The sequence below is a fragment of the Carcharhinus amblyrhynchos genome, unplaced genomic scaffold (genome assembly GCF_965287045.1).
Source record: "Carcharhinus amblyrhynchos unplaced genomic scaffold, sCarAmb.v2.hapA scaffold_551, whole genome shotgun sequence".
Classification (NCBI taxonomy): domain Eukaryota; kingdom Metazoa; phylum Chordata; class Chondrichthyes; order Carcharhiniformes; family Carcharhinidae; genus Carcharhinus; species Carcharhinus amblyrhynchos.
The window spans coordinates 5001-27500 of NW_027650291.1; the positions used below are offsets into that span (position 1 = coordinate 5001).

At 53.9% G+C, this 22500-nt stretch overlaps 1 protein-coding gene across 1 annotated transcript in view; it reads right to left on the minus strand.

The window, feature by feature from the left end:
- The window catches only part of LOC145339589 (syntaxin-3-like), a 57770-nt gene that overhangs the window by 3986 nt on the left and 31284 nt on the right, over positions 1–22500 (minus strand). The window contains exons 2-7 of the mRNA XM_080184085.1: positions 15492–15569; positions 14243–14342; positions 11058–11132; positions 7769–7836; positions 2653–2761; positions 790–863 (exon numbers count right to left, since the gene is read on the minus strand). Of these exons, the coding sequence (XP_080040211.1) occupies positions 790–863; positions 2653–2761; positions 7769–7836; positions 11058–11132; positions 14243–14342; positions 15492–15569 (504 nt within the window). The remainder of the gene's footprint in view (positions 1–789; positions 864–2652; positions 2762–7768; positions 7837–11057; positions 11133–14242; positions 14343–15491; positions 15570–22500) is intronic.

Below are 22500 nucleotides of genomic sequence, written 5' to 3' on the forward strand. Positions count from 1 at the left end.
GAGAGATGGGGGAAGAGAGAGAGACAGAGAGATGGGGAAAGAGAGAGAGACAGAGAGATGGGGAAAGAGAGAGAGACAGAGAGATGGGGGAAGAGAGAGAGACAGAGAGATGGGGGAAGAGAGAGAGAGAGAGAGAGAGACAGAGAGATGGGGGAAGAGAGAGAGACAGAGAGATGGGGGAAGAGAGAGAGACAGAGAGATGGGGGAAGAGAGAGAGACAGAGAGATGGGGGAAGAGAGAGAGACAGAGAGATGGGGGAAGAGAGAGAGAGAGAAACAGAGAAAGAGAGAGACAGAGAGAGGGGAGAAGAGAGAGAGACAGGGAGAGGGGGGAAGAGAGAGACAGAGAGAGGGGGGAAGAGAGAGAGAGAGACAGAGAGAGGGGGGAAGAGAGAGAGACAGAGAGAGGGGGGAAGAGAGAGAGAGAGAAACAGAGAAAGAGAGAGACAGAGAGAGGGGAGAAGAGAGAGAGACAGGGAGAGGGGGGAAGAGAGAGACAGAGAGAGGGGGGAAGAGAGAGAGAGAGAGAGACGGGGGGGGGAAGAGAGAGAGAGAGAGAGACGGGGGGGAGAGAGAGAGAGAAAGACAGAGAGAGAGAGAGACAGAGAGAGAGGCAGGGACAGAGAGAGAAAGAGAGACAGAGAGAGAGTGAGAGAGAGAGACAGACAGAGAGAGGGAGATAGAGAGAAAGGCAGTGAACGAGACAGAGAGCGAGGAGGAGGTGGAGTGGAAGGGGTGAAGGAGCGGGTGGGTGAGGGAGGGAGGGTAGACACTGGGTCATGTAACTTACCCCGGATGTAAAGATGGCGGGATTTCCACTTTCCAACATCTCTTCCAATTGTTCATCTGTGGTAGCTTTTCCAGCTGTGACCGAGAGACAGAGACAGAGACAGAGAGAGAGAGGGACAGAGAGAGAGGGACAGAGGGACAGAGAGAGAGACAGAGAGAGAGAGACAGAGAGGGACAGAGAGAGACAGAGAGAGACAGGGAGAGACAGAGGGGCAGAGAGAGAGAGAGAGAGAGAGAGGGAGAGAGAGAGAGAGACAGACAGAGGGACAGAGAGAGAGGGAGAGGGACAGAGAGAGAGAGACAGAGAGAGACAGAGACAGAGAGAGAGAGACAGAGACAGACAGAGAGAGAGAGACACACACAGAGAAAGAGAGGGACAGAGAGAGAGAGGAAGAGAGAGAGAGAGGGACAGAGAGAGAGAGAGGGACAGAGAGAGAGAGACAGACAGACAGACAGAGAGAGAGAGACACACACACAGAGAAAGAGAGGGAGAGAGAGAGAGGGACAGAGAGGGAGAGAGAGAGAGAGGGACAGAGACAGAGAGAGGGACAGAGAGAGAGAGAGAGAGGGACAGAGAGAGAGGGGGACAGAGAGAGAGAGGGACAGAGAGACAGAGAGAAGGGGAGAGAGACAGAGAGAAGGGGAGAGAGACAGAGAGAGAGACGGACAGAGAGAGAGGGACAGAGAAAGAGGGAGACAGAGAGTGAGAGACAGACAGTGAGAAACAGAGAGAGGCAGGGAGACAGAGACAGTGAGAGAGAGAGACAGGGAGAAAGAGAGAAAGAGGAAGAGAGAGATACAGAGAGAGAGGGTTAGACACAGAATGATCCCATTGCGTCTCCTTCAAAACCCCTCCCAACCCGCAAAGGAAGATGTTTGTGGTGGTTGGAGATCAGTCATCTCAGCTCCAGAGACGGAGAGTTAAGAAAGCCCCACCAACGCCTCTACTTCCTCAGAAGATGAAGGAAATTTGGCATGTCCGCTACGACTCTCACCAACTTTTACAGAAGCCCCATAGAAAGCATTCTTTCTGGGTTGTATCACAGCTCGGTCTGGGCTCCTGCTCTGCCCAAGACCGCAAGGAACTACAAAAGGGTGGTGAATGTAGCCCCCAATCCCATCACACAAACCAGCCTCCCATCCATTGACTCTGTCTACACTTCCCACTGCCTCGGGGAAAAGCAGCCGGCATAATCAAGGACCCCCCCCACACACCCCGGACATTCTCTCTTCCACCTTCTTCCGTTGGGAAAAAGATACAAAAGTCTGAGGTCCTGTACCGACCGACTCAAGAACAGCTTCTTCCCTGCTGCTGTCAGACTTTTGAATGGACCAAACTCGCATTAAGCTGATCTTTCTCTACACCCTAGCTAGGAGATTTTCTTTAAGAAATTATTTATTAGTCACAAGTCGGCTTACATTAACACTGCAATGAAGTTATCGTGAAAATCCCCTATTCGCCACACTCCTGTTCAGGTAGACTGAGGGAGAATTTAGCACGGCCAATGCACCGAACCAGCACATCTTTCGGACTGCGGGAGGAAACCGGAGCACCCGGAGGAAACCCACGCAGTTACGGGGAGAACGTGTAGACTCCACACAGACAGTGACCCAAGCTGGGAATGGAACCCAGTACCCTGGCGCTGTGAGGCAGCAGTGCTAACCATGCTATCTGTGACTGTAGCACCACATTCTGCACTCTCTCCTTCTCCATCTATGAACGGCATGCTTTGTCTTTATAGCGGGCAAGAAACAATACTTTTCACTGTATCCCAATACACAGGACAATAATAAATCTCAGCATCGTTTTATTCCATTAACGAGACAGAGATACGGACAGACCGCTTGCGACACCTGTACTTACTGATTTCCAGTTGCCGTTGTATACGTCCCTTACTCCGCTCCCGGAAATCTACCTGCGCTTCATTGTATTTCGTCATCACATCGACAAATTTGCGGGACAGAACGGAATGCTGGAAGTCAAAACCAAAGACAGATGAGATGTGGGGAGGTGATGGTCTAGTGATATTATTGCTAGACTATTAATCCAGAAACTCAGCTCATGTTCTGGGGACCCGGGTTCGAATCCCGCCACGGCAGATGTTGGAATTTGAATTCAATAAAAAATATCTGGGATTAAGAATCTCCTGATGACCCATTGTCGGAAAAACCCATCTGGTTCCCTTTAAGGAAGGAAATCTGCCGTCCTTACCCCAGACTGGCCTACATGGGACTCCAGAGACACAGCAATGTGGGTGACTCTCAACAATCCCCCAAGGGTCAGTACCGAGGGAGCGCCGCACTGTCAGAGGGTCAGTGCTGAGGGAGTGCCGCACTGTCAGAGGGTCAGTGCCGAGGGAGTGCCGCACTGTCAGAGGGTCAGTGCTGAGGGAGTGCCGCACTGTCAGAGGGTCGGTGCTGAGGGAGTGCCGCACTGTCAGAGGGTCAGTGCTGAGGGAGTGCCGCACTGTCAGAGGGTCAGTGCTGAGGGAGCGCCGCACTGTCGGAGGGTCAGTGCTGAGGGAGCGCCGCACTGTCGGAGGGTCAGTGCTGAGGGAGCGCCGCACTGTCAGAGGGTCAGTGCTGAGGGAGTGCCGCACTGTCAGAGGGTCAGTGCTGAGGGAGTGCCGCACTGTCAGAGGGTCAGTGCTGAGGGAGCGCCGCACTGTCGGAGGGTCAGTGCTGAGGGAGCGCCGCACTGTCGGAGGGTCAGTGCTGAGGGAGCGCCGCACTGTCAGAGGGTCAGTGCTGAGGGAGCGCCGCACTGTCAGAGGGTCAGTGCTGAGGGAGCGCCGCACTGTCAGAGGGTCAGTGCTGAGGGAGTGCCGCACTGTCAGAGGGTCAGTACTGAGGGAGCGCCGCACTGTCAGAGGGTCAGTGCTGAGGGAGCGCCGCACTGTCAGAGGGTCAGTGCTGAGGGAGTGCCGCACTGTCAGAGGGTCAGTGCTGAGGTAGTGCCGCACTGTCAGAGGGTCAGTACTGAGGGAGCGCCGCACTGTCAGAGGGTCAGTGCTGAGGGAGCGCCGCACTGTCAGAGGGTCAGTGCTGAGGGAGCGCCGCACTGTCAGAGGGTCAGTGCTGAGGGAGCGCCGCACTGTCAAATTGCTGTGATGGATCTTGTCGGTGGTACACATGGTTGTCACTGTGTGTCGGTGGTGGGGGGAGTGAGTGTTTGCGGTTAGCGTGTCGATCGAGGGGGGCTGCTTTGTCCTGGATGGTGTCGAGCTTCTCGAGCGTTGTTGGGAGCCACACCCATCCAGGCAAGTGGAGAGTATTCCATCACACTCCTGACTTGTGTCCTTGTAGATGGTGGACAGGCTTTGGGAGGGAGTCAGGAGGTCATGTTGGTTTGGAGACAATATCATGGAAATGTCCACACCGCTTTTCTTCCTGTCACGCCCATGGGATCTTTCCGTGCACTTCAGTTAGGCTGCACTTAAGAGTATTTCTTTCAACATGCAGGGATCTGTGCTGGGACCCCCGACTGTTCACATTATATATTAATGATTTGGAAGAGGGAACTGAATGTGTTATCTCTAATTTGCAGATGATACACAGTTGGGTGGGAGGGTGAGCTGTGAGGAGGATACAGAGATACTTCAGTGTGATTTGGACAGGCTGAGTGTGTGGGTATCTGCAGGGCAGATGCAGAATAATGTGGATAAATGTGAGGTTATCCACTTTGGGAGCAATAATAGGAAGACAGATTATTATCTGAATGGGTGTAAATTGAGAGGGGCGGATACTCAGCGAGACCTTGGAGTCCTCGTGTATCAGTTGCTGAGAGTGAGTGTGCAGGTACAGCAGGTAGTAAAGAAGGTAAATGGTATGTTCACAGCGAGAGGATTTGAGTATAGGGATAGGGATGTTTTACTGCAATTGTACAGGGTGTTGGTGAGGCCACACCTGGAGTATTGTGTGTAGTTTTGGTCTCCTTATCTGAGGAAGGATGTTCCTTGCTATAGAGGGAGCACAGTGAAGGTTTACCAGGCTGATTCCTGGGATGGCAGCTCTGTCATATGAGGAGAGACTGAGTCAGTTAGGATTATATTCACTGGAGTTTAGAAGAGTGAGAGGGGATCTGATAGAAACTTATAAAATTCACACAGGGTTAGACAGGGTAGATTCAGAAAGAATGTTCCCCGATGGTGAGGGGAGTCCAGAACTAGGGGTCAGAGTTTGAGGATAAGGGGTAAACCTTTTAGAACTGAGGTGAGGGGAAATTTCTTCACCCAGAGGGTGGGGAATGTGTGGAATTCACTCCCACAGGAAGTAGTCGAGGCCAAAACGTTGTGTGATTTCAGGAAGAAATTAGATATCGCTCTTGGGGCTAAAGGGATCAAGGGATATGGGGGGGATCAGGATATTGAACTGGATAATCAGCCATGATCAAAATGAATGGGGGGGCAGGCTGGAAGAGCCAAATAGAACATAGAACATAGAACATAGAACACTACAGCACAAACAGGCCCTTCGGCCCACAAGTTGCGCCGATCACATCATCACCTACCAATCTATAGACCTATCTATAACCCTCAATCTCATTAAACCCCATATACTCATCCAGAAGTCTTTTAAAAGACCCCAGCGAGTTCGCCTCCACCACCACTGACGGCAGCCGATTCCATTCACTCACCACCCTCTGAGTGAAAAACTTACCCCTAACATCACTTCTGTACTTTCCTCCCCGCACCTTAAATCTGTGTCCTCTCGTAGCGACCATTTCAACCTGGGGAAATAGCCTCTGAGAATCCACCCTATCTATTCCTCTCAACATTTTATAAACTTCAATCAGGTCGCCTCTCAACCTTCGTCTCTCCAGGGAAAAGAGTCCCAGCTCCCTCAACCTAACTTCATAAGGCATGCCTCCCAGTCCAGGCAACATCCTTGTAAATCTCCTCTGCACCCTTTCAATAGCTTCTACATCTTTCCTATAGTGAGGCGACCAGAACTGCGCACAATACTCCAAATGAGGCCTGACAAGGGTCTTATAAATTTGCAGCATTACCTCCCGACTCCTAAACTCAATCCCTCGATTAATGAAGGCCAGTACACCATACGCCTTCTTGACCACCTCCTCCACCTGCGAGGCTGATTTAAGAGTCCTGTGGACCCGGACCCCAAGATCCTTCTGCTCTTCAACACTACTAAGACTCCTGCCCTTGATAGTGTACTCGTTCATCCCGTTGGTTCTGCCAAAATGGACGACTACACATTTATCCGCGTTGAAGTCCATCTGCCACTTCTCCGCCCAGTCCTGCATCCTATCTATGTCCTGCTGCAACTTTTGCCATCCTTCCAGATCATCCACAACACCACCGACCTTCGTGTCATCAGCGAACTTACTTACCCATCCCTCCACTTCCTCATCTAGGTCATTTATGAAAATGACAAACAACAAGGGTCCCAGAACAGATCCTTGAGGCACTCCGCTGGTGACTGACCTCCATTCAGAAAAAGCCCCATCCACAACCACTCTCTGCCTTCTGCAGGCAAGCCAGTTCTGGATCCACAAGGCCAAAGGCCCTCGGATCCCATGCCCTCTCACCTTCTCAAGAAGTCTTGCATGGGGGACCTTATCAAACGCCTTGCTGAAGTCCATGTACACTACGTCCACGGCACTTCCTTCGTCAATGTGTTCAGTCACATTATCGAAGAACTCAACTAGGCTTGTAAGGCACGACCTGCCCTTGACAAATCCATGCTGACTATTCCTGATCATGTCAAACCTCTCCAAATGTTCGTAAATCTTGTCCCTCAGAAGCCTCTCCATCAGCTTACCAACCACTGAGGTCAGACTCACCGGTCAGTAATTTCCCGGGCTATCTCTGTTCCCTTTCTTAAAAATAGGAACTACATCCGCAATCCTCCAATCCTCTGGAACCTCTCCCATCTCCATTGACGACGCAAAGATCATCGCCAGGGGCTCTGCAATCTCTTCCCTCGCCTCCCACAGTATCCTGGGGTACATCCCATCTGGTCCCGGTGACTTATCTACCTTGATAGAATTCAAAAGTTCCAACACATCCTCCTCCTTAATATTCACGTACTCAATCCTTTCCATCTGCTGCAAATCCATAACAAAATCTCCCAGATCGGCTTCCACCGTGAATACTGAGGCGAAGTACTCGTTAAGCACCTCCGCCATTTCTTCTGGTTCCACACAAACCTTTCCCCCCTCACCTTTTATAGGTCCTATCCCTTCTCTTCTTATCCTTTTACCTTTCACATATTTATAGAAGGCCTTGGGATTCTCCTTAATCTTACCCGCCAAGGTCTCCTCCTCCTTCTTCTAGTGGCCTCTTCCTGCTTCTAGTTTCTATGTTTTGATTCTGGTCGCCACATTACAGGAAGGATGTGGAGGCTTTGGAAAGGGTGCAGAAGAGGTTTACCAGGATGCTGTCTGGATTGGAAGGTTTGAGCTATAAGGAAAGGCTGGATAAACTGGGATTGTTTTCTCTGGAGCGGGGCAGGCTGAGGGGAGATCGGATAGAAATCCATTAAATCCTGAAGGGTGGAGATCGGGCTGACAGTCAGAATCTTTACCCCAGAGTTGAAATGTCTAATCCTCAGGGGCACGAGCTTAAGGAGAAAGGGGGAAAGTTCAGAGGAGATGTGAGGGGTAAGTTTTTTATACACACAGAGTGGTAGGTGTCTGGAGTACGCTGCCAGGAGTAGTGGTGGAGGGAGATACGATAGGGATTAGTTTAACAGGCTGTTGTGACTGTGGGCCAAAGGGCCTGTTCCTGTACTGTTCTATGTTCTAAGAGGTCACATCCTAGGCAACGCTCTGGGCTAGGATAAAAATGATGGGCAGAACAGTCAGACATTCAGGCAGTACATTTTCACTGATATAGACACAACCCCCCTATCGCTGTCCAAACACGCTCGCCCTGTGTTGACCACTTGACAGGGTTACGACCCTTGCCCTCTGACACCTCTCCACACCCAATACACAAAGCGATGACCTCCTCCCTCACCTGAGACTTGCGTATCCTGAGATCAGCCGAGGAACATGTTTCATTCTGTTCGATATTCTGTTCAATGTCTGAAAAGCGGAAAGGGAAATAAGATTCAGGGGAAGAATGATACTGACACGTTAACCTTTCCAAAGGACAGACGCTAACCTGAGTACCGTCATAGGGGTCCTGCTCTGTCCCAGACACCACTCTGTCCCTGCACTCATACACTGGAGACACTACCCCCCCCAACACTGACTCCCCCCTCCCCAACCACGCTGACTCCCCCCTCCCCCCCAACACTGACTCCCCCCTCCCCCCCAACACTGACTCCCCCCTCCCCCCCAACACTGACTCCCCCCTCCCCCCCAACACTGACTGCTCCCACCCCCCCAACACTGACTCCCCCCTCCCCGCCACACTGACTCCCCCCTCCCCCCCAACACTGACTCCCCCCTCCCCGCCACACTGACTGCTCCCTCCCCCCCAACACTGACTCCCCCCACCCCCCCAACACTGACTCCCCCCTCCCCGCCACACTGACTGCTCCCTCCCCCCCAACACTGACTGCTCCCTCCCCCCCAACACTGACTACCCCCTCCCCCACAACACTGACTCCCCCCTCCCCAACCACACTGACTCCCCCCTCCCCCCCAACACTGACTCCCCCCTCCCCAACCACACTGACTCCCCCCCTCCCCCCCAACGCTGACTCCCCCCTCCCCAACCACACTGACTCCCCCCTCCCCCCCAACACTGACTCCCCCCTCCCCAACCACACTGACTCCCCCCCTCCCCCCCAACACTGACTCCCCCCTCCCCAACCACACTGACTCCCCCCTCCCCCCTCAACGCTGACTCCCCCCTCCCCCCCCAACGCTGACTCCCCCCTCCCCCCCAACGCTGACTCCCCCCTCCCCCCCCAACACTGACTCCCCCCTCCCCCCCAACACTGACTCCCCCCTCCCCCCCAACACTGACTCCCCCCTCCCCCCCAACACTGACTCCCCCCTCCCCAACCACACTGACTCCCCCCTCCCCCCCCAACGCTGACTCCCCCCTCCCCCCCCAACGCTGACTCCCCCCTCCCCCCCCAACGCTGACTCCCCCCTCCCCCCCAACGCTGACTCCCCCCTCCCCCCCAACGCTGACTCCCCCCTCCCCCCTCAACGCTGACTCCCCCCTCCCCCCCCAACGCTGACTCCCCCCTCCCCCCCCAACGCTGACTCCCCCCTCCCCCCTAACACTGACTCCCCCTCCCCCCCAACACTGACTCCCCCCTCCCCCCCAACGCTGACTCCCCCCTCCCCCCCAACGCTGACTCCCCCCTCCCCCCCAACGCTGACTCCCCCCTCCCCCCCCCAACGCTGACTCCCCCCTCCCCCCCAACACTGACTCCCCCCTCCCCCCCAACGCTGACTCCCCCCTCCCCCCCAACGCTGACTACCCCCTCCCCCCCAACGCTGACTCCCCCCTCCCCCCCAACACTGACTCCCCCCTCCCCCCCAACACTGACTCCCCCCTCCCCAACCACACTGACTCCCCCCTCCCCCCCAACGCTGACTCCCCCCTCCCCCCCAACGCTGACTCCCCCCCTCCCCCCCCAACGCTGACTCCCCCCCTCCCCCCCCAACGCTGACTCCCCCCTCCCCCCCAACACTGACTCCCCCCTCCCCAACCACACTGACTCCCCCCTCCCCCCCAACACTGACTCCCCCCTCCCCAACCACACTGACTCCCCCCTCCCCCCCAACACTGACTCCCCCCTCCCCCCCAACACTGACTCCCCCCTCCCCAACCACACTGACTCCCCCCTCCCCCCCAACACTGACTCCCCCCTCCCCGCCACACTGATTCTCCCCTCCCCAACCACACTGACTCCCCCCTCCCCCCCAACACTGACTCCCCCCGCACTGACACTGATGTTTCCCCTGCTACAGTGATCTGAAGGAGGTCAGGAAGGGGATTGTGGGGATTGTGGGGAGTGAGGAATGATGTCAGACACTATTCCAGTCTGACTATTCACCAGGTGGGATTCGATTCTGGCCTTGGAGTTCTGCATATTCTCATTCGGTGTTCCGGTTTCCTCCCACACTCCAAAGACGTACAGGTTAGGGTGGATTGGCCAAGCTAAATTGTCCCTTAGTGTCCAAAGATGTGCAGGTTAGGGGGATTGGCCATGCTAAATTGTCCCTTAGTGTCCAAAGATGTGTAGGTTAGGGTGGATTGGCCGTGCTAAATTGCCCCCTAGTGTCCAAAGATGTGTAGGTTAGGGGGGATTGGCCATGCTAAATTGTCCCTTAGTGTCCAAAGATGTGTAGGTTAGGGGGATTGGCCATGCTAAATTGTCCCTTAGTGTCCAAAGATGTGTAGGTTAGGGGGATTGGCCATGCTAAATTGTCCCTTAGTGTCCAAAGATGTGTAGGTTAGGGTGGATTGGCCGTGCTAAATTGCCCCTTAGTGTCCAAAGATGTGTAGGTTAGGGGGATTGGCCATGCTAAATTGTCCCTTAGTGTCCAAAGATGAGCAGGTTAGGGTGGATTGGCCATGCTAAATTGTCCCTTAGTGTCCAAAGATGTGAAGGTTAGGTGGATTGGCCATGCTAAATTGTCCCTTAGTGTCCAAAGATGTGTAGGTTAGGGTGGATTGGCCGTGCTAAATTGCCCCTTAGTGTCCAAAGATGTGTAGGTTAGGGTGGATTGGCCATGCTAAATTGTCCCTTAGTGTCCAAAGATGTGTAGGTTAGGGGGGATTGGCCATGCTAAATTGTCCCTTAGTGTCCAAAGATGTGTAGGTTAGGGGGATTGGCCATGCTAAATTGTCCCTTAGTGTCCAAAGATGTGTAGGTTAGGGGGATTGGCCATGCTAAATTGTCCCTTAGTGTCCAAAGATGTGTAGGTTAGGGTGGATTGGCCATGCTAAATTGTCCCTTAGTGTCCAAAGATGTGTAGGTTAGGGGGATTGGCCATGCTAAATTGTCCCTTAGTGTCCAAAGATGTGTAGGTTAGGGTGGATTGGCCGTGCTAAATTGTCCCTTAGTGTCCAAAGATGTGTAGGTTAGATGGATTGGCCATGCTAAATTGCCCCCTAGTGTCAAAAATGTGCAGGTTAGGTGGATTGGCCATGATAAATTCTGGGGGTGCAGGGATAGGGCCAGGGTAAGACGCTCTGTCACAGAATTGATGGGCTGAATGGCCTCTACTGCACTGTGGCGATCCTATAAGTAAGTGTCTCGAGTGATGGAGAGCAGAGCCTACTGCCCCCAAATCCCCCCTTCCCCAGTCTGTGGACACCCCTGTTGGGCACTCACTTTTCAGTTTAGACCGTACACTGTTTGCTAGTTTCTTTATGTCCACCGTCAACTGTTCCAAATCATCTTTTGTCTCTGTAAAGAAGCAGAACAGGGTTAGAGTCCCGGTGGGAAGAGGAGAGGTCACTTCTGGAATACTCAGAGAGAATGGTGTGGGCCACATGGTGGGGACTTTGACCCAGTGACAGTGAAGGAACGGCCGATGTATTTCCAAGTCGGGATGGTGAGTGACTCGGAGGGGAACCTCCAGGTGGGGGGTGTTCCCAGGTATCTGCTGTCCTTGTCCTTCTAGATGGTAGAGGTGGTGGGTTTGGAAGGTGCTGCCTAAGGAGCCTTGGTGAGTCGCTGCGGGGCATCTTGTAGATGGTGCACACGGCTGTCACTGTGTGTCGGGGGTGGGGGGAGTGAGTGTTTGCGGTTAGCGTGTCGATCGAGGGGGGCTGCTTTGTCCTGGATGGTGTCGAGCTTCTCGAGTGTTGCTGGGAGCCGCTCCCATCCAGGCAAGTGGAGAGTATTCCATCACACTCTTGACTTGTGTCCTTGTAGATGGTGGACAGGCTTTGGGAGGGAGTCAGGAGGTGAGTTACTCTCCGCAGGATTCCCAGCCTCTGACCTGCTCCGGGAGCCACCGTGTTTATATGGCTGGGTCCCAGTTCAGTTTCTGATCAGTGGTAAGCGGATTCAGCAATGGGAATACCATTGAATATCGCGGGGGGAGATGATTACATTGAAATATCGAACTAGAAGCAGGAGGAGGCCATTCGGCCCTCCCAGCCTGCCCCCCTCATTCATTATGATCATGGCTGATCAAATTCAATATCCCGATTCCCCCACCCCCATATCCCTCGATCCCTTTAGCCCCAAGAGCGATATCTAATTTCTTCCTGAAATCACACAACGTTTTGGCCTCGACTACTTCCTGTGGGAGTGAATTCCACACATTCCCCACCCTCTGGGTGAAGAAATTTGTCCTCACCTCGTGTAACGCTGCACACAGTTACCCCAGGGAGTTGTGCACGGGGGTGGGGAGGGAGTTAGGATGTAAGGTGACCGATTGTTACCCCAGGGAATGGCGCACGGGAGGGTCAGGATGTAAGGCTGGTTACTCCAGGAATGGGAGCAGTGTTCCTGTGATATCCTGTAGGATAGTACCGGGCGCTAAACCCCGAGGAACAAGGAGGGAGGGCGACATGGGAAGGGTGGCTAATGGGAGACAGGCCACCGTGGAAATCAGGCAGTGTAGGCCTAAATTCCGGTTCGGAAAACAGCGCCGACTCCAGGGCCTGATTATTTTCATTCCGGCCACGGCTCAGGAGGGTTAATCCCGTCTCCGTAAGCTCTGACCTAGTTACAAGCCCTGTGGAAATAGGAAGGCGCGTGTGCGCCAGAGAGCAAAGAGCCCCGTATCCAAGGTAACCACAGGCCTCGGGCCTAGTGCTAACAGATGGCGGCTTAGGGGAGCAGAAGGGGCAGACAGCTATCCTGTCCGCTTCCCAGATCACCACGTGATGGACCTGGAACAGATCCAGAGAGATTACGATGCAGTAAATGCTTAAATCTGTATATCTCACAGCTCCTGCATCCCGCAGTAAACAGGCCCACTGGGATTATGTCCCTCTGTCTTCAGGCTCAGAAGATCAGAGTCAGATGTCCCCTCTTAGCTAAAGCAAACACCAAAATACAACCCCTGTGCCGCAGTGCTGAGGGAGTGCCGCACTGTCAGAGGGTCAGTGCTGAGGGAGCGCCACGCTGTCAGAGGGTCAGTGCTGAGGGAGTGTGGCACTGTCAGAGGGTCAGTGCTGAGGGAGCGCCGCACTGTCAGAGGGTCAGTGCTGAGGGAGTGCCGCACTGTCAGAGTGTCAGTGCTGAGGGAGCGCCGCACTGTCAGAGGGTCAGTGCTGAGGGAGTGCCGCACTGTCAGAGGGTCAGTGCTGAGGGAGCGCCGCACTGTCAGAGGGTCAGTACTGAGGGAGTGCCGCACTGTCAGAGGGTCAGTGCTGAGGGAGCGCCGCACTGTCAGAGGGTCAGTGCTGAGGGAGTGCCGCACTGTCAGAGGGTCAGTGCTGAGGGAGCGCCGCACTGTCAGAGTGTCAGTGCTGAGGGAGCGCCGCACTGTCAGAGGGTCAGTGCTGAGGGAGTGCCGCACTGTCAGAGGGTCAGTGCTGAGGGAGTGCCGCACTGTCAGAGGGTCAGTGCTGAGGGAGTGCCATACTGTCAGAGGATCAGTGCTGAGGGAGTGCCATACTGTCAGAGGATCAGTGCTGAGGGAGCGCCGCACTGTCAGAGGGTCAGTGCTGAGGGAGTGCCGCACTGTCAGAGGGTCAGTGCTGAGGGAGCGCCGCACTGTCAGAGGGTCAGTACTGAGCGAGTGCCGCACTGTCAGAGGGTCAGTGCTGAGGGAGTGCCGCACTGTCAGAGGGTCAGTCCTGAGGGAGAGCCACATTGTCAGAGGGTCAGTGCTGAGGGAGTGCCGCACTGTCAGAGGGTCAGTGCTGAGGGAGTGCCGCACTGTCAGAGGGTCAGTGCTGAGGGAGTGCCGCACTGTCAGAGGGTCAGTGCTGAGGGAGTGCCGCACTGTCAGAGGGTCAGTGCTGAGGGAGTGCCGCACTGTCAGAGGGTCAGTGCTGAGGGAGTGCCGCACTGTCAGAGGGTCAGTGCTGAGGGAGTGCCGCACTGACAGAGGCTTCTTGTGGGATCCTGATGTGCACCCAGGGGAATTTTGTCTCTGGATTCCTCTTAAAAAATGATTTATGGAGTTATGTTGTGTTTCGCTGTCCTGAGATTGGATCAAGTGTAAATTTTGTTTATCGGTCTTTACTTAGGCCGAAACCCTGCCTCAGGCCCACTTGGCGGTTACCGTAGCAACATCCCACAGGCTGAGGCCGTGCGGAAGGTCGAGGGATAGTGGCTGGAATTTGATGTCAAGCGCCTGTGTGATCCGGATTAGCGAAGCGAATCCTCACTGTGAAGCCCAGGGCGTCACTGATACCAGGACCCCGTTACCGACTATTACACAGGAACAGGAGGAGGCCATTCAGCCCCTTCTCCAGCCTGTTACACAGGAACAGGAGGAGGCCATTCAGCCCCTTCTCCGGCCTGTTACACAGGAACAGGAGGAGGCCATTCAGCCCCTTCTCCAGCCTGTTACACAGGAACAGGAGGAGGCCATTCAGCTCCTCACTCACTCTGTTCTGTCATGGGAGCTGACAGGATAATGCTGTGAATCTTCTTCACTTCATCCACATTGGCTGTGATCTTCTCGATGTTGTTCCGTATCTCATCGATCTAGAGAGGGGCGAGAGTGAAGAGGAGGTCAGTCAGTCTCCTTCAACCACCAAGCTAGCTTCTCTTCTGTAGACCTCCCACAGTCAATCTGGTTTCCACTCAGCCTTTCCAGCAATATCTACCTCGTTTTTCCCAAGGCAATTCCAAGACGACTTTCAGTTCCTACATCCTCATGGTCATCCCCCTTGGAGACAATAGTTCATCCACTGAAACTCAGCTGGGCCCAAACTCAACCACCACCTCAAGGCCATCTATTACTGCCCCTCTGTTCACATTGCTACAACCCTCCAGCCCCTGCAGTCCCTCCTTATCTCTGTATCCCCTTCCAGCCCGTATACCCCTCCCTATCACAATAACCTCCTCCACCGTCTACAACCCTGCCTATCTCTGTACCTCCTCTAGCTTTTACAACCCTGACATTCTCTGTAACCTCCTCCAGCCCCCGCAAACCTCCCAACCCTATGCACCCCGGACATTCTCTCTTCCACCTTCTTCCATCGGGAAAAAGATACAAAAGTCTGAGGTCACATACCAACCAACTCAAGAACAGCTTCTTCCCTGCTGCTGTCAGACTTTTGAACGCACCTACCTTATACTAAGTTGATCTTTCTCTATACCCTCGCTGTGACTGTAAGACTACATTCTGCACTCTCTCCTTTCCTTCTCCCCTCTGTACTCTACGAATGGCATGCTTGTCTGTATAGCACACAAAAAACAATACTTTTCACTGTATCCTGATACATGTGACAATAATAAATCAAATCCTGTCTCTCTCTCTCTCTGTTTCTCTCTCTCTCTGCGTTTTTCTCTCTTCGCCTCTGTCTCTGTCTGTCTGTCTCTCTCTCTGTCTCCCCCTCTCGCTCTCTCTGTATCTGTCTCTGTCTCAGATTCTGTTTGCTGTGTCCAAATATCTCCACCTGTGGTTCGGGGTCAAAGTCTGGTTAAATCTGCAGCCTGGGAGATGTGGTTTGAGGAATGGTGCTATGGAATGCAAAGTTGTTGTTGTGTGGCCGCTGGTGCACCCCCTGCCCCCCCACCCCCCCCCCACCCACACCCCCACACACCCCCACTGCACCCCACCCCCCACCCACATCCCCACCCTCGCACCCCTCCCACCCCACCACCAGAAGCCAGGATGTGATGCCTCACCTGGCTGAAGAACTCGTCCATGAAGGCATTGTTATCGATGGAGATTTCAATGTCATCTGTGTCGTCAGTGTCGCAGGTCTGAGCCGCAGAGAGAGAGAGAGAGAGAGAGAGAGAGTTTATTATCATCACAAATCAGCTTACATTAACACTGCAATGAAGTTACAGTGAAAATCCCCCTATTCGCCACACTCCGGCGCCTGTTCAGGTAGACTGAGGGAGAATTTAGCACGGCCAATGCACCCTAAGCAGCACGTCTTTCAGACTGTGGGGGGAAACCGGAACACCCGGAGGAAACCCACACGGACACGGGGAGAATGTGCAGACTCCGCACAGTGACCCAAACCAGGAATCGAACCCGAGTCCCTGGCGCTCTGAGGCAGCAGCGCTAACCACTGTGCCACCCAACAGAGAGGGACAGAGAGAGAGAGAGAGAAAGACAGTGAGAAACAGAGAGACAAAGAGAGAGAGAGAGAGAGACGGAGAAAGAGATAGACGGAGAGAGAGGGACAGAGCGGGAGGGCCAGAGAGAGAAGGACAGAGAGAGAAGGACAGAGGGTGAGAGACAGATGAAGGACAGGTTAAATTAATAACAAATAGATTAAATCAGATGTCATTTTGTGAAGATAGTTTTGGAGATTTGGGATTGCACACAATTCCCAGCAAGTCTGAATGTCACTCTGAAATCCTGGTGCACTCAAACACAGCAACAACAAACTCTGACCTTTAACCTGTGGAGTTTGTGGTCAGATCCTGCCCCAGCTGGATGGACCACAAGAAAGTAATATATAGGAGCAGAATGAGGCCACTCGGCCCATTGGGTCTGCTCCACCATTCAATCGTGGCTGATATTTTTCTCATTCCCATTCTCCTGCCTTTTCCCCATTACCCCTGATCCCCTTATTAATCAAGAACCTATCTAGCTCTGTCTTAAAGACAGTCAATGACCCGGCCTCCTCTGTGGCAAAGATTTCCACAGATTCCCCACTCTCTGGCTGAAGAAATTCCTCCTCATCTCTGTTACAAAGATCAGACTGGTTCCTGACCCACAATTCTGTTCACATTGGCTGCATTGTACAGGAAATAGGGTGGATAATAGGGGTTGAATGGGGCCTCCTCCTGTTCCTATGTAACAGGCTGGAGAAGGGGCTGAATGGCCTCCTCCTGTTTCTGTGTAACAGGCTGGAGAAGGGGCTGAATGGCCTCCTCCTGTTCCTGTGTAACAGGCTGGAGAAGGGGCTGAATGGCCTCCTCCTGTTCCTGTGTAACAGGCTGGAGAAGGGGCTGAATGGCCTCCTCCTGTTCCTGTGTAACAGGCTGGAGAAGGGGCTGAATGGCCTCCTCCTGTTCCTGTGTAACAGGCTGGAGAAGGGGCTGAATGGCCTCCTCCTGTCCCTGTGTAACAGGCTGGAGAAGGGGCTGAATGGCCTCCTCCTGTCCCTGTGTAACAGGCTGGAGAAGGGGCTGAATGGCCTCCTCCTGTCCCTGTGTAACAGGCTGGAGAAGGGGCTGAATGGCCTCCTCCTGTTCCTGTGTAACAGGCTGGAGAAGGGGCTGAATGGCCTCCTCCTGTCCCTGTGTAACAGGCTGGAGAAGGGGCTGAATGGCCTCCTCCTGTCCCTGTGTAACAGGCTGGAGAAGGGGCTGAATGGCCTCCTCCTGTCCCTGTGTAACAGGCTGGAGAAGGGGCTGAATGGCCTCCTCCTGTCCCTGTGTAACAGGCTGGAGAAGGGGCTGAATGGCCTCCTCCTGTCCCTGTGTAACAGGCTGGAGAAGGGGCTGAATGGCCTCCTCCTGTTCCTGTGTAACAGGCTGGAGAAGGGGCTGAATGGCCTCCTCCTGTCCCTGTGTAACAGGCTGGAGAAGGGGCTGAATGGCCTCCTCCTGTTCCTGTGTAACAGGCTGGAGAAGGGGCTGAATGGCCTCCTGTCCCTGTGTAACAGGCTGGAGAAGGGGCTGAATGGCCTCCTCCTGTTCCTGTGTAACAGGCTGGAGAAGGGGCTGAATGGCCTCCTGTCCCTGTGTAACAGGCTGGAGAAGGGGCTGAATGGCCTCCTCCTGTCCCTGTGTAACAGGCTGGAGAAGGGGCTGAATGGCCTCCTGTCCCTGTGTAACAGGCTGGAGAAGGGGCTGAATGGCCTCCTCCTGTTCCTGTGTAACAGGCTGGAGAAGGGGCTGAATGGCCTCCTGTCCCTGTGTAACAGACTGGAGAAGGGGCTGAATGGCCTCCTCCTGTCCCTGTGTAACAGGCTGGAGAAGGGGCTGAATGGCCTCCTCCTGTTCCTGTGTAACAGGCTGGAGAAGGGGCTGAATGGCCTCCTGCTGTTCCTGTGTAAAGATATTCAATGCTTTGCCTCCAAGGCTTTCTGCGGTGGAGAATTCCTCAGGTTCACAAGCTTCTCAGTGAGATATTTCTCCACATCTCATTGTTAAAGGGCCACCCGGGTGTTCTGAGACTGTGGCCCTTTATCCTAGACCTTCCAGCCACAGGAATGAGCATCTCTGTATCCAAACTGCCCAGTCCTGTCAGAATATTATACTTCTCCATCAGATCCCCTTCATTTGCAGAGAGTCCAGTGGATACAACTTCAATCTCTCCTCATACAATAATCCCACCATCCCAAGGAATATCAGCTGTTCCCTGTGATACAGAGACTGGAACTGTGCACAGTGACTCCCAGTGTGATACGGAGACCGGAACTGTGCACAGTGACTCCCAGTGTGATACAGAGACTGGAACTGTGCACAGTGACTCCCAGTGCGATACGGAGACCGGAACTGTGCACAGTGACTCCCAGTGTGATACAGAGACTGGAACTGTGCACAGTGACTCCCAGTGTGATACAGAGACTGGAACTGTGCACAGTGACTCCCAGTGTGATACGGAGACCGGAACTGTGCACGGTGACTCCCAGTGTGATACGGAGACCGGAACTGTGCACAGTGACTCCCAGTGTGATACGGAGACCGGAACTGTGCACAGTGACTCCCAGTGTGATACGGAGACCGGAACTGTGCACAGTGACTCCCAGTGTGATACGGAGACCGGAACTGTGCACCGTGACTCCCAGTGTGATACGGAGACCGGAACTGTGCACAGTGACTCCCAGTGTGATACGGAGACCGGAACCGTGCACAGTGACTCCCAGTGTGATACGGAGACCGGAACTGTGCACCGTGACTCCCAGTGCGATACGGAGACCGGAACTGTGCACCGTGACTCCCAGTGTGATACGGAGACCGGAACTGTGCACAGTGACTCCCAGTGCGATACGGAGACCGGAACTGTGCACAGTGACTCCCAGTGTGATATGGAGACCGAACTGTGCACCGTGACTCCCAGTGTGATACGGAGACCGGAACTGTGCACAGTGACTCCCAGTGTGATACAGAGACTGGAACTGTGCACAGTGACTCCCAGTGTGATACAGAGACCGGAACTGTGCACAGTGATTCCCAGTGTGATACAGAGACCGGAACTGTGCACAGTGACTCCCAGTGTGATACAGAGACTGGAACTGTGCACAGTGACTCCCAGTGTGATACAGAGACTGGAACTGTGCACAGTGACTCCCAGTGTGATACGGAGACCGGAACTGTGCACAGTGACTCCCAGTGTGATACGGAGACCGGAACTGTGCACAGAGACTCCCAGTGTGATACGGAGACCGAACTGTGCACAGTGACTCCCAGTGTGATACGGAGACCGAACTGTGCACCGTGACTCCCAGTGTGATACGGAGATGGGAACTGTGCACAGTGATTCCCAGTGTGATACGGAGACCGAACTGTGCACAGTGACTCCCAGTGTGATACGGAGACCGAACTGTGCACCGTGACTCCCAGTGTGATACGGAGATGGGAACTGTGCACAGTGACTCCCAGTGTGATACAGAGACTGGAACTGTGCACAGTGACTCCCAGTGCGATACGGAGACCGGAACCGTGCACAGTGACTCCCAGTGTGATACGGAGACCGGAACTGTGCACAGTGACTCCCAGTGCGATACGGAGACTGGAACTGTGCACAGTGACTCCCAGTGTGATACGGAGACCGGAACTGTGCACAGTGACTCCCAGTGTGATACGGAGACCGGAACTGTGCACAGTGACTCCCAGTGTGATACGGAGACCGGAACTGTGCACAGTGACTCCCAGTGTGATACGGAGACCGGAACTGTGCACAGTGACTCCCAGTGTGATACAGAGACCGGAACTGTGCACAGTGACTCCCAGTGTGATACGGAGACCGGAACTGTGCACAGTGAGTCCCAGTGTGATACGGAGACCGGAACTGTGCACAGTGACTCCCAGTGTGATACGGAGACCGGAACTGTGCACAGTGACTCCCAGTGTGATACGGAGACCGGAACTGTGCACAGTGACTCCCAGTGTGATACGGAGACCGGAACTGTGCACAGTGACTCCCAGTGTGATACAGAGACTGGAACTGTGCACAGTGACTCCCAGTGTGATACGGAGACCGGAACTGTGCACAGTGACTCCCAGTGTGATACAGAGACTGGAACTGTGCACAGTGACTCCCAGTGTGATACGGAGACCGGAACTGTGCACAGTGACTCCCAGTGTGATACGGAGACCGGAACTGTGCACAGTGACTCCCAGTGTGATACGGAGACCGGAACTGTGCACAGTGACTCCCAGTGTGATACGGAGACCAGAACTGTGCACGGTGACTCCCAGTGTGATACGGAGACCGGAACTGTGCACAGTGACTCCCAGTGTGATACGGAGACCGGAACTATGCACAGTGACTCCCAGTGTGATCCGGAGACCGGAACTGTGCACAGTGATTCCCAGTGTGATACGGAGACCGGAACTGTGCACAGTGACTCCCAGTGTGATACGGAGACCGGAACTGTGCACAGTGACTCCCAGTGTGATACGGAGACCGGAACTGTGCACAGTGACTCCCAGTGTGATACTGAGACCGGAACTGTGCACAGTGACTCCCAGTGTGATACTGAGACCGGAACTGTGCACAGTGACTCCCAGTGTGATACGGAGACCGGAACTGTGCACAGTGACTCCCAGTGTGATACGGAGACCGGAACTGTGCACAGTGACTCCCAGTGTGATACGGAGACCGGAACTGTGCACAGTGACTCCCAGTGCGATACGGAGACCGGAACTGTGCACAGTGACTCCCAGTGTGATACGGAGATGGGAACTGTGCACAGTGACTCCCAGTGTGATACTGAGACCGGAACTGTGCACCGTGACTCCCAGTGTGATACGGAGACCGGAACTGTGCACAGTGACTCCCAGTGTGATACGGAGACCGGAACTGTGCACAGTGACTCCCAGTGCGATACGGAGACCGGAACTGTGCACAGTGACTCCCAGTGTGATACGGAGATGGGAACTGTGCACAGTGACTCCCAGTGTGATACTGAGACCGGAACTGTGCACCGTGACTCCCAGTGTGATACGGAGACCGGAACTGTGCACAGTGACTCCCAGTGTGATACGGAGACCGGAACTGTGCACAGTGACTCCCAGTGTGATACGGAGATGGGAACTGTGCACAGTGACTCCCAGTGTGATACTGAGACCGGAACTGTGCACAGTGACTCCCAGTGTGATACGGAGACTGGAACCGTGCACAGTGACTCCCAGTGCGATACGGAGACCGGAACTGTGCACAGAGACTCCCAGTGCGATACGGAGACCGGAACTGTGCACAGAGACTCCCAGTGTGATACGGAGACCGGAACTGTGCACAGTGACTCCCAGTGTGATACGGGGACCGGAACTGTGCACAGTGACTCCCAGTGTGATACGGAGACCGGAACTGTGCACAGTGACTCCCAGTGTGATACGGAGACCGGAACTGTGCACAGTGACTCCCAGTGTGATACGGAGACCGGAACTGTGCACAGTGACTCCCAGTGTGATACGGAGACCAGAACTGTGCACAGAGACTCCCAGTGTGATACGGAGACCGGAACTGTGCACAGTGACTCCCAGTGTGATACGGAGACCGGAACTGTGCACAGTGACTCCCAGTGTGATACGGAGACCGGAACTGTGCACGGTGACTCCCAGTGCGATACGGAGACCGGAACTGTGCACAGTGACTAGGGGGACAGAGGAAGACAGGGAGAGATGGGAAGGAGAGAGATGGAATGAGAGAGAGAGAGAGAGATGGAAAGAGAGGTGGACAGAGTGGTGAAGAAGGTATTCGGCATGCTTGGTTTCACTGGTCAGAACATTGAATACAGGAGTTGGGACGTCTTGTTGAAGTTGTACAAGACATTGGTAAGGTCCCACTTGGAATACTGTGTACAGTTCTGGTCACCCTATTATAGAAAGGATATTATTAAACTAGAAAGAGTGCAGAAAAGATTTACTAGGATGCTACCGGGACTTGATGGATTGAGTTATAAGGAGAGGCTAGATAGACTGGGACTTTTTTCTCTGGAGTGTAGGAGGCTGAGGGGTGATCTTACAGAGGTCTATAAAATAATGAGGGGCCCAGATCAGCCAGATAGTCAATATCTTTTCCCAAAGCTAGGTGAGTCTAAAACTGAAGGGCATAGGTTTACGGTGAGAGGGGAGAGATACAAAAGAATCTAGAGGGGCAATTTTTTCACACAGAGGGTGGTGAGTGTCTGGGACAAGCTGCCAGAAGTAGGAGTAGAGGTGGGTACAATTCTGTCTTTTAAAAAGACAGTTACATGGGTACGATGGGTATAGAGGGATATGGGCCAAATGCGGGCAATTGGGATTAGCTTAGGGGTTTTAAAACAAAGGGCGGCATGGACAAGTTGGGCCGAAGGGCCTGTTTCCACGCTGTAAACCTCTGTGACTCTATAAGAGAGAGATGGAGAGAGACAGAGAGAGAGAGAGAGACAGAGAGAGAGAGAGATAGAGAAGATGGAGAGAGATAAAGAGATAGAAGCTGAGGGACAGGGAGACTAATGGAATCAAAGAGAGAGAGAGACAGAGAGAGAGAGAGACAGACAGACAGGCAGAGAGACAGGAAGAG